This window comes from Kryptolebias marmoratus, linkage group LG5 (assembly GCF_001649575.2).
Source record: "Kryptolebias marmoratus isolate JLee-2015 linkage group LG5, ASM164957v2, whole genome shotgun sequence".
Lineage (NCBI taxonomy): Eukaryota > Metazoa > Chordata > Actinopteri > Cyprinodontiformes > Rivulidae > Kryptolebias > Kryptolebias marmoratus.
In genome coordinates this window covers 22,114,309-22,129,222 of record NC_051434.1, presented here as the reverse complement: position 1 = coordinate 22,129,222, position 14,914 = coordinate 22,114,309, and the positions used below count along the sequence as shown (strand labels likewise).

Genomic DNA, 14,914 nt, shown 5'->3' with positions numbered 1-14,914 from the left:
AAGAGTTTTGTCAGTTTAGGGAGTTAAGTTGTACACACTTGTTACAAATTGAAATTATAAAAAGTAACACTCCTGGTTACTTGTTTTTTATGTTAGCTATGCAATCTTATTTGAAAGTTACACTTTTTGAAAAATAAAGCATTAAAAAAAATTAAATTTGCATAATTTTCAGTCTGTGCAAAATTTGATCGTTCCAGAAATGCAAGTGTTTTTGTGCGTGGGTGTAATATCGGTAAATATCAGTTATCGGCCATAACAACAATATTAATATCGGATATCGATATTGGCCCAAATTTTCATATCGGTGCATCCCTACCGGTAACTGATTGTGTGAGATCTGTGTTTAAGACTTTGTTAATAACTATTGGAATCTGTTAGCAAATTATTTAATGCATCACTGAACAAATTTTCATAAAACTTTCATAAAATAATTACTGGGTATACATCCACAACTGAATAACTTTAGAAGTCAACTTAATTCAAGATGGACCCCACAACTAATCAACCTTAGCCAACACAAAAATGGGTATACCGCAGTGAATTTTTCAGATACTGAACAACAATTTAGTGTGGTCGTAGTTTAAAGTCATTTGTAACACATACTTCAAGTGCTAACAGATTATGGGAAATCTCACAATATTGCATGAAATTGCTCATAATGTCAGTTTTAAGGTTTGACCAAAATGGCTTCTACTTTGTCATTTCTTAACATAAAATGGTCTTAGACTAAAACTCTGGCATGAAAAGAAGTGGGCGATATGCATTCCTTTAAGGTATGCTAGGCCTTTGATCTTACAAGGAAATTCTCAAGTACTGCACAGAGAGGACATGCCGTGTCAAGATGAGCAACTTTTTGCATTTTCAGTCAGTGAAACTGGTAGCAGAAGGACTGTACAGCCAGACTGACAGGCTGTGGGTCTGTAAAGACAGGAAACAGACAATTGTGTGTGTGTGTGTGTGTGTGTGTGTGTGTGTGTGTGTTTGGGGGGTCATTATGTCTGTGTTACACAGCAGCACTCATCCTTAACTTCAGCTCAGGACTTCTCACCATTAGCTTGGCAATCTGATGAGTCACAGGTTCCCACTCATTAAACGATCACACACACACACACACACACACACACACACACCAGTGGGGTCACTGGCAGGTCATATTTATTCACGTTTTCTCACATCAGCCTCTTGCCTCTGGTTCTCACAAGCTGGTTCCCCCGCCCTTCCCCTCTACTAGAGATGAAGGGAGGAAAGGGGAGGGAGGGGCAGGAGTGGGGGCTTGTAAGGATATAAAAAAAAGAGTGAGAGAGAAATAGACTGAATCGTGTGACTTTTACGCACACACACAAGCCTGTTTCCCATTCATAATTTCTGGCTCAGTACTAATCTCCTGGGGGGGGCTTACTGCTGCAGCTTCAGCAGCCAGAAAACACTGCTGATGGAGCGTCATGATTATCAGATGACCTCATGTACCCACATCCACCCCCCCGCCCAGCACAGATTTTCCTCCCTTTGTTCTAACTGCAGGGCTGATACCAGCTGACCTGGACGTCTCCTGTAACAACAACTGATTCAGTGCCTCGTGTCTGGGGTCTCAGCCAGACTTAAGCAGCACATGGTCACTGCTGGTGTTGCTACTCCTGGCAGCCACAACACACGTCCATCCAAAACAAACAGCCTCCAAGCAGCAGTGTGGTTCTCAGACCACTCCTTTCCTTCTCAGAGCCAGTATATCTCACTGGGCTGCAACTGTTGGAGACTAGTTAGTGAACAGCTTATGCAAGGGAGTCTCCAAAATGTCTGCGGAGTTGTTGCAGGCGTCTCAAACCCTTCTCAGTTTAGTTTCTATAATTCTACACTGCTAGAGCTGTATTTTGACACCTGCACAGGAGCTGTCTTTGTAACAGAAAACATCTGAAGCTCCAGTCCCCAATGTCCAGGTCTGATGATTAAGTGTAGGGGTTAAAATCTATTATTAGATTCATCGCATCATGAACTTGGAAGATACTGAATTGATTTCCAAATGCCTAAAATTGATTTCGTCAGCGTTACTCTGAGCTGCCACTTTAACAGAGTCAGCAGCTGCGTGGTTATCTTTGTCCTAGCAGAGTTACCGTAGCTGCTGTAGTAGAAACATGTTGCAGTAAAGCTGTGTGTTTCCACATCTCTTTCATCTTTTCTTCACTGAACCTTGAAGAATATATATCTGTAAGCAACTGCTGAAGTTATCATAACATAACTGTCTTTAGTGATGACTTTGAAACGCTAGATTTCTGTATACATTTTCAGTGATAAACAGAATGCTAGTTGCGTTAGTATTCTATGGCATTTTTAATGTTAAGTTAGCATATATGGTAAATGGTCCTTACTTATCCAGTGTAGTGCCCTTTTAACCTCTCCATAAGGTAAACAGCAAAACAATGTGCATAGCTTAAATGCACTTTTGCTAGATAGGCCAGACAAAAATAGGCCAGGATTTTTAAAATTTGATGAGACAAAACGCAGCTGCTGGGCTCTCTGATAACATACACTCTGAATTCAGTGAGACTGAAACTTTGTGTATTTTAGTAGCCAGTTCTCCAGTGAGATACTATCCTAATCTGATCATAGTTTGTACACATACTTTTACTATTTTTTCAGGGTTCATAGAAATATTTGATTTTATCAGAAAAACCAAAGGAGAGGTTTGAATAAAACATGTCCTTGTGACCCAGGCAGATGTCAGGGAGTCAACCCTCAACCAAAGGGGGTGTTGGGTACCTCTGAGTTACCGCTTCGCAACCAATGTCCACAAGCTCTCCAACACAAATAGATTATGGCCACCTTATAAAGTGCAGTTATTCGTCTGCTATAAAATAAACCCGTTTACACAAAGATGATGTGGTGGGACAGACAATCGTGAACAAAATCTACCCAGCAACAACAACAAAAAAAAGAGGGGAACATATGGTAAGCGATCAGCTCTCACCTGGACTTGGTGGCTGGATCTTTGTCTGGTTCTTTTTTGTGTCCGTGTTGAAGAAGTCCGGGGGTGGGTCTTCACCGCGCTCAATCTTGCACTCAAAGGCATACAGACACTGGATGTACTGTTTCTTGAGTGAGCTGGCAGCGCTGCTGGATGTGCCCACGTTCAGGTTGGTGGCCAGTTCCCTCCACTTCTTGTTCTTGTTAACCTGAGAGATGAAAGAGGAAAAAAAAACCTTGTCATGATTACAAAGATGCCTCTTTTAGGTCGAGATGTTCATATCGAACAGGTGAACCTGCTGGTGTACCTGGGTGAGGCCGCCGATCTCTTTGACAGACACATAGAGTCTAAAGAGATCGAGAGGCTTGCGGCCCACAGCGGGAAGATTGTTCATGCCCATGGCCTTCTCCTCAGCGAAGGCCAGGTATCGGTCCACCCACATCTTCCTCTCAGGCTCAGGGCCAAGCTCATACAGTCGGGTGATCTTCTCATTGGTGATGGTGGAAGAGCTCGACTTCTGTGGGACAGAATAAAAACTGTTGGATGGAACAAAAAGTCCTGAGTAGAAACTACAACATCATCACCTTGACTTGAAATGTTCACCTTTTTGGATTCAGGTTTAGGTGTCCCATCAACTTTATTGTTGATCTTCTGGGCCGGGTTCATTTTGTCCATGCCAAAGTCTGAACCAGGAGCAATTCCTTGGTGTTTGAATGAAACAGAAAAAACACATCAAACTGAATGAGCTACACCACCTGATTAGGGCTGCAGAGTGAGCTGCACTCACCGGGGGTACTGTTGGCTATGTTGGCACCCATTGGATAAGGCCCTGGACCCCCCTGGTTCATCACACCGTGCATGCTGTTCATGCCTGGGCCATATGGAGAGCCTGCTCCCATCATACCCTGGGACATATTAGGGTAGCCCGGTGGCCTAGAGAAAAAAAACAAAGTGGTTTTTCAGAAAGCGGGTTTTAGGAAAACAAAGAAACTTTTAGAAAAAAAGATTTGAGCATCCATTATTCTCATCCTGAATGTTGCTGTAACACGTGTTCGTATGCCAAACAAACCTTTCCCTGTGATACTTGTACAAGGTTTAACTTATTTTGTAAAAAACAAAACAATAAAAAGAAGATGCATTAACATCATATAATTATAAATTGACATTCCTGCTTAAGGAAGTAATTCACTGATATTTAAAACTACTTTTTCTTCTCATTTAGTCAAGTGTTTTAAACTCCACACTCAGAAGTAAGTGTTTGGTTTATTGCCACTGACACTCAGGCACAAAACTAAACTCTGTGAAAATTTCCTGATTCTTAAAGTCATCTTAATGTGGAGTTTAAGGATTACACATTGATGTAATGACAGGCTACTGAGAGCTTTCAGCCTACACCACATTGTAACAAGTTATCCTAATTGGTTAAATTCAGATAGTAGTTTGCACAGAAAGCTACATTTGACTTAAAGGAGAAAACATTATGCTAACGCCATTGAAAATGTTCTAGTGGAGGAATACAAAGCTTATGCCCCTTTTACACGGACCCTAACGGTCCCGGCTCCACTCTACTCGGCTCGCTTTGCGAGCGTTTACATCTGCATTTTTTCACCGTCGGTCACTGCTTCTTTGGTCCCTGCTTCGGAGTCGGGCCAGCTGGGATGGCCCTGATTCGTGGACAGCGCAAGCTTAGCTCCTGTTCACTCATTGGTTGTGGGTGTGACCAGATGCAAGCGTAAAGAGCGATGGTAGGAATATAAACAACAGCGTTAGCTTACCCCGCAACATTTATGCCATCTGTCCCCCAGCTGAAGGAGCTGTAAAGCCTGAAATCTCCGGCAGATAACAGCTGTCCTACTCCGCGCAACAATCGCAGCATCCAGAGCATTTCTTCCACTGCGCCTCTCTTCCTGAAGTCTCAGGAGAATCCCCATAAGTTTAAAAAACAGCAACAACACAGGGCCAATGCTGTCCACAGCCCTTTTGTTGTTTCGGTAGCGCAACCCCCGCGCTGCGGCCCCGCCCCCTGCAACACGAGGAGGCATTCCTCTGCTACCGACCAAACTGGCCAGTGTAAACGCGATGCATTCTTTATCGAGCCGAGCCGAGTAGAGTGGAGTAGAGCCGGACTGCTGAATTAGGGCCCGTGTAAAAGAGGCATTAGCAAGGAGTGATGAAGTGAAATAGTCCCAGTGTTTCAAACATCTGAACACGGATTGGATAAAATGTACCTAAGATTTTACAAACTTCCTGTGTTTTATTTCATTAATAATTAATGAAATAAAACACAGGAAGTTTGTAAAATCTGCCAATTGTAGGTCACTGCTGTTATTCCACTAACGAGGTTCCAGGGTGAAACCAGGCCACGTGCTAGAGCTGGTTTTTAACTTGTTCTTTAAAAACATTAAAAATTATTTTAAAAACGTGTTTTCCACAGCTAGAGAGCCAACTCAGAGCCGCATTATTATGTTCCAGAAATTCAGAATAATTTGGAGGGAGGATCAAATATTTACCAGAAGAGACAATTTATCTCCACAGATCACAGGCTTTGTCTCATTATTCCTTCAAACAAACGTCTTAATATCACTAGTGAAACTAACTCAGGATTTTTAAACGTGCCACTCACATCATTTCTACTCCATGAGTCTGATGAAAGCTATTTTTTTGCTCTTGGTCAGAGCTTTAAGCAGTGGAAACAGGAAGAGCCAGTGCTTAGCGAGCTCAAGCTCTGGTTTAGCACTGGAACCCGTTTGGTGGGAAAAAAAAAACCTCTGAGAGGCTAAAAGGAGCAGCTAACCTGTAACTCCACTGGAAATCATTACAGAATGTGATGCACATTAAAACGTAGATTATACTGTATAATGACTGAAAAAGAATTAGCTTTATTCTGTGATCCTTGGTATTCTCTGCTCTACATCACTTCTTTTTGAGCAACTGTTTCATGTGTTTTGACTACTTAGATGTGTGTTTCAGACTCTGGGACTGAAAGTAAAATATTAAAGACAGATGTCTGACTTTTCAAGGCACCGAATAACACAATTTATTCAGAATGATCTACTTATTTATTAATGGAAAGATACGGGCTGTGTGACAATAATTAGAGGAAGCCACATGATGAGATGCATCAGATTAACTGATAAATCAAATCATGAGGTCAGCCTAGATTCACAGCTTGACAAACTACACAACACACCAGCTTACACATGAGAAAAAATGATCACTTCTCAGTCACAGAAATGGCAAACACACACACACAAATTCTCTCAGCAAAAAGATGAGAAAATCTCTATCTGAAGACTCTTGATGTTGAGAGTTGTTTGCACATCAGCGGCTCTGTTATGTGTTATTGAAGCAGCCAGCAGCTGTCTGCACCCACCTGTTGTGTATGGAGTTTGAGGGACCGTGGTGCATAGAGGGGCCACCATCCTTCCTGTTCATGACTGGTGGGGGGCACATGCCTGACCCCACCTGAGGAGGCATGCCGCCCATGTTGGAGCTCATGTTGGGACCGTAGGGCCGAGCACCCATCTGCCCGGGGCCTATCCTCCCAGGAGGAATGTTTCCATATGGAACCCCGCTGCCCTGACCAGGCATGGGGTTCATCGTGCCCCCCATCCCTGGGCCACTGGGGTAGTTAGCGTTGGGCATACCCGTGTAACCGGGTTGCCTGGGATAACCTGGAAGAGTTAGAGATGAACATTAAGTTACAAGGCACCCTGCCGAGCATCTCCAAACAGAAAAAAATGTTCTCCCTCCCTGTGTTTCATAGACCAGGCTCTAAATTTAACTCTGCGCTGCCGGTTCTGACAAGCAGCCTGATGAGGCGGGCTTTATCTGGCCCCTGCTGTTCACTGCTACGACTCATGACAGAAGTTCTTCAAAGTCCACAGAAACCACCCAAGACTTCAAAGTCAAGTGCTATCATTACATGAATAATTTAAAGTGAGAGGAAATTTTAAAGTTTCTTTTTTATCTAAGAAACGTGATGGTTGCAGGATGACAAGTTTAGAATCATTCAGTACGTTTTCAGCAGAGTTAGCGCCACACTCACTGCTCCTCTGAGTGAACTACCACCTGACACCTGAGCAGGGGCCTCACCTTGTGGGCCATACTGCCCCCCTTGAGGGCCGTAGTTTCCCATGTTGTTCTGGGGGTATGGTCCCATCCCACCATGCATCTGACCTCCTGAAGACTGGCGTGGAGATAAGGCGGAGCCAGGCTGTCCAGGGGACCCGTATGGAGGCATCTGAGGGTTTCGCATGTAAACTGTGGGAGATTTTGAGGATGGCGTCACTAAAAACACTTCACAGACACAGGAATTCATAGACAAAAAAAAAACGTCTGCTGAACAGTTTCAAAACGTAGCAGCATTTTAAACAAATTGTTTAATCAAACATTTTGGAATTTGGCCTTTTCTTCGTTAAGAATTAACCCTGATTTCTGGTCAGACTTCAGATCAATAAAACTGAATCTTTAGGACTCATTTTGTTGATTTAAAATATCCCATGTCCATAAAGCTATTATCTTTGACATTTTTTGTTTATTCAGCCAAAGTACTAAAAGGAAATAATGCGTCTTTGTGAAAGCCTGACAATTGCAGAGTAATGTTTTTTGCCAACTACGGAGTTGAGCAAAGGTTTTCATCTCTCCTGGTATTCTTTCTGTTTTGTTCCCTCACAACCTGGAATTTTAATTAATGTTTTTTTTTGTTTAAAAGCAGTAATTCTACAAAAACTACTTTAGATTATTACAGTTAAAAGATGTAAAAATGTTTTAAATAATTCTATAAAAGAACTAAAACTGAAAAACGATGCGTACATTAGTATTCAGCCCTCAAACCCGATAGAAAAAATGTCCAGAAAACTGGACATTGATTTTTCGAAATCACTTTAGAAGATTACAAGAAAGTCTTGATATTTAGTCAAACAACTTCAACGATTAGTGGTCTCAGATTTTAGCACAGAGCTGAACTGAGACACAAGGAAAAATGTGTGTCATTTCTCTAACATGACTGGGGGAGAGTTTCAGGAACATTTCCTCCTAAAATCTGCTGAGTGGAAGAGCTGAGCGATCAGCATGTTGACAAATCGTAAATAAAGACTCTTCTTTAGTTACTCTGAATGATACTGCAGCGTTTCAGATATCTCAGAGTTGGACCAACACACCCAGACAAAGCAGATGGGAGTCGATCCTGCGTGTGAAATTATTGTCTATGTCAGTGAGGTCAAAGGTCAACTGAAAACAGACCCATATTGACAAGCACTTATTACAGTGGACTCAGACCGTGTGTCCCTCCATATTTTTCTACCAGGACAAAGTGGGTCTGATTTAAGGGCCTAGCTGGGAGACCGCCTGGCTTAACTGTGAATGGAAACAGACTTAGCAGGTGAGTTTCTGTCATTCCATTTTATTTCCGGATTTCGCTGCACTTACCCCTGTCCTGGTTCATGGAAGAATGTATGATGCTGTCTGACTGGACGCTGGGTGGTCGGGGGGGCATCTGGTTGCCTGCAGGACACCAAAGATACAACAGCTTAAAGAACACAGTTAACTTCAAAACTCCTGACAGTCTTCATTTTTACAACATTTTGTTTGTTTACATTTAAAAAGTCTTCATGTTTTATTTTCCTCTATAAAGATGTCATTGTAGCATCAGCTTCTGTCACTGAGGGGTTTACTGATACCCCAAAAAGAAAACCTGAATGCTCCTTTCTGACAAGTCTCTTCCAAAGTTACAAATAAAATATCAATCTGAGCATTAAAATAAATGATTTTTAAATGTCTCCTCAATGTCCAGCTCAAGTGACATCCCTGACAAGAAGGGAATGAAATCTTTTTCAGCAGATAAGTCACATTCATATCTTGGCAACCTGAAGTTCAACTTTTACAATTAAAAGAGACATTTTTACCTTTTTTCTTAAAACATTTGTAGAGAGCTACAAAATCGACTTGAGCCTTAAAATAAAAAGAACATCAGAAATTTATGTTGCGTTGTGAAATTTTATTTTTCTTTTCGTTTTTAAGTGTTTTAGGACAAACAAACTCAATTATATAGTTCTGAATGGGAAAATGACTTCCTTGTTCAGATTTATACAGACCTTTTGAGTCCTTCCCATATTTATGACAAATAAATAAAATAATCAGCCTACTTATATATAAATAAAGCACTAAGCTTTTATACATTGTCTTAAAAAAATCAACATAAAACGACAAAACATAGAAAAATGATCATCATTTTGATTTAAGTGCTAAACCTCTAGTAAATTATGTACAGAGGACCTTAAGAAATGCTCTAATCTTTTCTTATTGTGGGGCAGAGGGAAAAACTCAAGGTGTAGTATTAAGTCCACATCAGCAAAAACAAAATGCACCTCGGATGTTTTTTTCCAGGTGTTGATTTTTGTTGGTTTCATTTCAGAGAGCTTAATTAACAATTTCAATGGCCCTCCAAAGCTCCTTTACTAAATATAGAAGCAGAGTTGTATGTGACAGTGTAACTGTAAATCTAATTGTTTGTAAACTGGTTCAGGTTTTACAGGTGTTTGTGTGATGTTGATCTTTTATTCAATGGCAGTGGAAGTTCTCCGACTCTACCTGGCACTGCAGCGGGGGACAGCGGGCCCGTCCTGGACGGGGTGACACTTGCTGGGGAGCCCACGGGGGATGGCGAGGGCCCGCGTATGCCCGGCAGGTGCGGTGGGGTGTGTGGGGAGAAGGGTGACTGGGCTGGATTGCTCTGTTCGCCCTGACTGCTGGACACCCCCGAGGTGCTGACACCCGGACTCAAGGCGGCCTCTGTGCCAGTGGGCAGGTCATCGATTGAACCAGAGAGATCCTGGGCGGGTGGAAAAACATCCCAATGTTTGTTTAATTTTTGGTTTTAAGTTGAAACCATAGTTTATGTGAGACAGCAACATTTCACAGGATATGAATATTGGAAACACTGTAGAAGGAACGTATATACGATCATGTTGGTGTCCTGAACATACAAGTTAAACAAACCTGGTCTGAGCAAAGGTCCATAGAATAACAGATATTGTGATATTTTTATGTCAATTGTCACTAACATAGTGCTTAAAGTGTTTTCATTTCTTATGTAGGAAAAAAAATAAACTAAAGAAAAAATTTAACTGACGCAAGAAATGTTCAGTGGTTTGAGTAGTTGGCTAATGTACAAATCGACAAAATAGTGCTGCTAATTCTAACTTCTGGACCTTAATTCTCCGCAATTTAAGAAAAGAAAAATCATATTAACAGAAAACATGAAATAAATCAGGTGACCATTCCGGAATATTTTAATGAAAAGGTGATTTATGATGGAAAAACAAGAGAAGACCTAATATGAATGGCAGATCAGCTGTGTTTTCATGTGTTGGTGTGTGCTAGCAACCCAGTTTCAGACTCTGAAACGTTCGCAGTAAACAAAGAATTCAGCAGCATTTGGACAAATATGAATCACTTTATGACCCAATATAACGTATATTCTTTGTTCAAGCCTGTACTGACGCACGCACTGCATCAACATTTAAGCCACAAAAACTTAATTTCAAACACTACTGATAAATATGAGATTAAAGTCTAGAATTTACAATAAGAGTCTGAAGTTTATATTTTATTTAGAATCCTAGAAATAAAATATTTTCAGAGAAACCTCAAAGTTTTAGATTTTTTTTAGCTAAACTTGAGTTCATTTGCACAAAACAACCGAAGAGCACTTTTATAATGTAATCAACTAATGTATTTCACAAGGTTTTCTTTTCATGGGACAAATATGAGACAGTTTTCTGTTTTAAAATCTTCCTCACCGCTCCATAACTAACAATCATCCCTGCTGGTTCAAAGAGCTCTGTTTGTATGACTTGCAAAGAGAAAGTGGGAGTGGGGAGGTGTGTGTCTGTGTGTGTGTATGTGAGAGAGAGAGAGAGAGAGACATCTCGGGAGGCAGCTGATACAACCGGCACGGAAGCCCGGCGCTGGTTCTGTTAGTGGGAAGGTGAATGTTTACACATCAGCCGGTCACGTGGAGCACATGTGCTCACTCAGAAATGCAAGCTCATCTGCCACTCACACTGAAGGAGGGGGAGGGGGGAGCACAGTCTGGAAGGTGGCCAAATATTCCCACAGAAATCTCACACTCACAGGCTGGCTGCAACCCCGGAGCCGGCGATTTTACACTTGAAACGACGCCCGTTGCTATTTTTGGGATGTGACCTGATGGAGGAATCCCAGAGGGAGTGACAGGAGGGGAAAGCTGATTCAGAATCCCCCCCCNATCCCCATCCCCATCCCCACTGCCACCACTGCTCAACCCCTCTGCCTTCCCTTACTTCTGCAAACACACAAACCAGTGCTTTTATTTCCCCTCTCTCTGACCTGCACAGGGAATGTGGCTTCCATAAAACCCATTTGAGCCACGCAGCGGGTAGCAGGGGGGCTTTAAGTGTCACACTCCAAAGTGTTCTGCTGGCTCATACCCAGCTAATGTTTCCAAATGTAAGAGCTGAGTAAATGCCAAAGAGCAGAGAGATCTTAATGCTGTGAAACATGCTGCGCAGATCAAACAGCATGACATTCCCTGATTAAACAACCGTGACGGGATCAGCTGACTCACAGCCCACCCCTTCCCTTCCTGTTCCCAAACAGCACCACCCCACATCACAAGACTCGTCATCTGACAGAGGCTTGGTCTCTACAAAGACCACCTCCTTATGTTCCAGACAAAATAATTCTACATCCCCCTCAGAAACTCACACCAAAGGGCAAACCGGTCAGGGGTCAGATAGTTAAGTTGACTAACCTCAGCAGGAAGTTAGTCTACATAAAGACACAGTCATGAGAAAACTTGAACAATAAAAACTGCCTGTAAAATTTGATGAACTGCAAGAACTCTAAATTTATAAACCAAGAGAAGTGTTTTTACTCTGGGTTTTAAACCACGGGATACTTTTGAAGTGAGGCAAAAGGTTTGAACTCTTGTTATAGTTAGGTCAGTACAGCAGTTTTAGTTTTCATCAACATGACTTCCAGCACCAAGCTAACTACCGTAATTTAGTTTTACTCAGTCTTTGATGGTGACCGAACACACTATCTCCTATTTTTTTACTGAGTTTTAGAGTTGGTGTTTATGATATTCAGAACTGATTGCATGTGCTCATCTAAAAGAAAGACCATAAAAGGCTTCCTTTAGAGCAGCTAGACTCCAGTCAAATGTGAACTTCTAAACAAAATGTAAATGTAGTCATAGCGAGAAGAACCAAAACCATCAACACAGCACAGTTAGCTTCTGGCTTCATCCGAGATGGTTTCAAAACTGGCAAAAGATTAGAGTGCCACCATTATTCGGCTTGTTCAGTGACGTCGATTATAATAATCTGTTGACAATACTTATAGTTGACAATTTTTTTAAAAGAGTTTATATTTTATTTTTCTAAACATTTTAGTATCAAGCAGCAACAGTTTTTCTCCACACCACTACTCATGTCGAGTTCCTGTTGGCACTGTCTGAGCCACAGTTTCATTTTAAAACTATCATGGTGGAAAAGCAGAGTCTGCAGCTGACCTAAGTTTTTTTTGAGCTCCTAAATGCACTCTGTGAGGTTAGTCAGGTTGTCTGTCTGCTATATTTTCCAGTGAATAAACGCCTGAGGAAACTTTCAGACCAGAATCTAGACTTATGTTCAATTGATTAATGCTATTCTTGACCCGTGTTGTGTCGAGTTTTGTTCCTCCGTCGAGATCTGATTCCCCTGCAGCTTCGTTTCGTTCTTCCCTTAACCTGTGTTGGTTAAAAACAACAATATTTTAAATAAAATGTTTACAGAAAAGATCTAGATCTCTCTTTTTTATTATCTATCCATTGCACCAGGTAAACATTCTGATGGCTGGGGAAAAATCTCAACAGGGGAACACTTCTCGACACAACATCTGCATGTGTTTATATGCCCATCTTAAGCACATTTAATTGTGCAGATAATGGTAACAGCTAAATGAATAACATTTAAATCAGACAATTACAGTTACAATGCAATCATATATATGATATGAAAAGTGTAGTTAAGTTAAAAGAACATTTGTTGTACAATTTTAGAAAACATTATAATGTGAAATATTCCTTAATATTGCCATCAACTGCAAAAAAAACACACTTTCCTCCCTCCTCACTTTTCTTCTGTCATGGCTCAAAGTGACAAGACCGTCCACAACATTAACACATCAAAACATAGAAAATCAACATGCTTAATTTGGCCAAACCTTGTCGTTTTTTAAATCTAGTTTCAATTTCAGTATATTGTCAAAGTTTCACGTCTCAGGGAATGTGTAAAGAATAATTTAATTTCTTTCACACAAAAACACCAAAACGCTCTAAAATACTGCAGTAACTGTGCCAGGCCTGTATGTGATGCTGTAATGCTGCTATGAAAATACATTGGAAACCGGAAACAAGACATCGAGCATCCACATAAACACAAGCATGTGATCAGTCATTGTTGTTGTGCTTGGGCTCGTGGGAGGGGTAGGAATTTTTAGGCACCTCAATTCAATATGATTACAAAGCAATTTCAAAATGATCATCGACGCATCTCAAGTTTCTTGAAATTCAAATGACTGTGGCTTATTTTATCTAAATAAACACTGATTTATGAATTTCTATGCCTAATAAAAAGTGCACAATAACATATGTTAAGAAACCTTAGTAATCACAGGCTGCTGACCAATAATTAGCACAGCAGCTAACCTAATATTGAAAACTTAAGATAAAGCTAACACAATAAGCATCATGTTTATCACTGATAAATTATACACAAATTATACATTTCACATTTTGAAAAGTTCAACTATTACTTACAAACATGTTTTTTGGGGGTTGAGTGGAGAAAAGATGTGAAAACAACTTTACTGCAACATATTTCTACTACAGGAAGCTATGGTAAGTCTACTAGGACAAACAAATTCGATCCATATCTGCGATAAGATGCATCTAAAAAATATTTTACCCATCCTTAGTCGTGGGTTACATTAGAGGTGGGGCTATTTTCAAAAGGTTATGTTTTGTCTGTCTACACAAAAACATAAGGGTGGCGTTTAGAGATTTTTCACACTGGAACCCATTTTTCAAAAATACAATATTCTGGGTTCCTAAAATGCCTTTTCCATGTAGATGCAGGGCTCCTAAAACACTGAATGTAATATTCCCCACATTAAAAAAACAGGTAAAAAAATGTACATGTCAACCTAAATAATCTCTTATGAATACATATTTAATCCTTTTTCTTTCACAACAAAATACCAGAAACACATTTTGCTTGGCCCATCTAATGTTTTAAGTAATTTTAAGTCATATTTTGATGTTGAACATGTATCTCATGATTCATTAACTCAGTCACTTTCTTGCCATACATTTAACTGGAACTATATATCCATAACTCATTTTGTAGTTTGTCTATATGTAAATAAATTCATTTAATACTTAAAGTAAAGTTGTCTTCCAGTTTCCTACAAATGATTTTAGGATTTCCAGCTCACAAAAAGAACCTTGGAGTAGCAAGCATAAACTGAGCTACGGTTAACATCCAAAAATTATTATTATTGTTGTGTGATTAGGCTTCCTTTGTTTATTGTTACAATAATGTATAATTCAACACCAAAACAAGTCGTATAAAACAACATCTCATCCAAAAATGTTCTGCCTCCATAGGACAGGAAGAGAGGGAACAAACATCTCAGAGCCTGGAGTGGCACCTGCTGTTTACAGCTTACAATACAAGCTCTATGTGAGGATCTGACAGCTCTGATTTCTCAGCCTCAACAAACACACACACACACACGTACACAAGCTCCTACCTACTCCCACTCTGCAGTCATGGATTTTTCCCAATTCAATACTGCACAGCATCAGCCTGTTCTGCTGACTGCACAAGATAAACAGCGATAGAGGGGGGGGGGGGGGGGGCTTGGGGG

General features: G+C 40.7%; 2 protein-coding genes across 3 annotated transcripts in view; one reads left to right on the top strand and one right to left on the bottom strand.

The window, feature by feature from the left end:
* LOC112451524 (histone H3-like) overlaps positions 1-14,914 on the top strand; it is a 269,127-nt gene that overhangs the window by 177,642 nt on the left and 76,571 nt on the right. The window lies entirely within an intron of this gene.
* Positions 1-14,914, bottom strand: part of arid1ab (AT rich interactive domain 1Ab (SWI-like)) — an 86,753-nt gene that overhangs the window by 10,650 nt on the left and 61,189 nt on the right. For both annotated transcript variants that reach the window (XM_037975849.1, XM_017437989.3), the window contains 8 exons: positions 9,551-9,791; positions 8,390-8,464; positions 7,055-7,222; positions 6,333-6,633; positions 3,747-3,892; positions 3,563-3,660; positions 3,267-3,476; positions 2,963-3,167 (listed from right to left, as the gene is read on the bottom strand). In XM_037975849.1, coding sequence (XP_037831777.1) covers positions 2,963-3,167; positions 3,267-3,476; positions 3,563-3,660; positions 3,747-3,892; positions 6,333-6,633; positions 7,055-7,222; positions 8,390-8,464; positions 9,551-9,791 — 1,444 coding nt within the window. The remainder of the gene's footprint in view (positions 1-2,962; positions 3,168-3,266; positions 3,477-3,562; positions 3,661-3,746; positions 3,893-6,332; positions 6,634-7,054; positions 7,223-8,389; positions 8,465-9,550; positions 9,792-14,914) is intronic.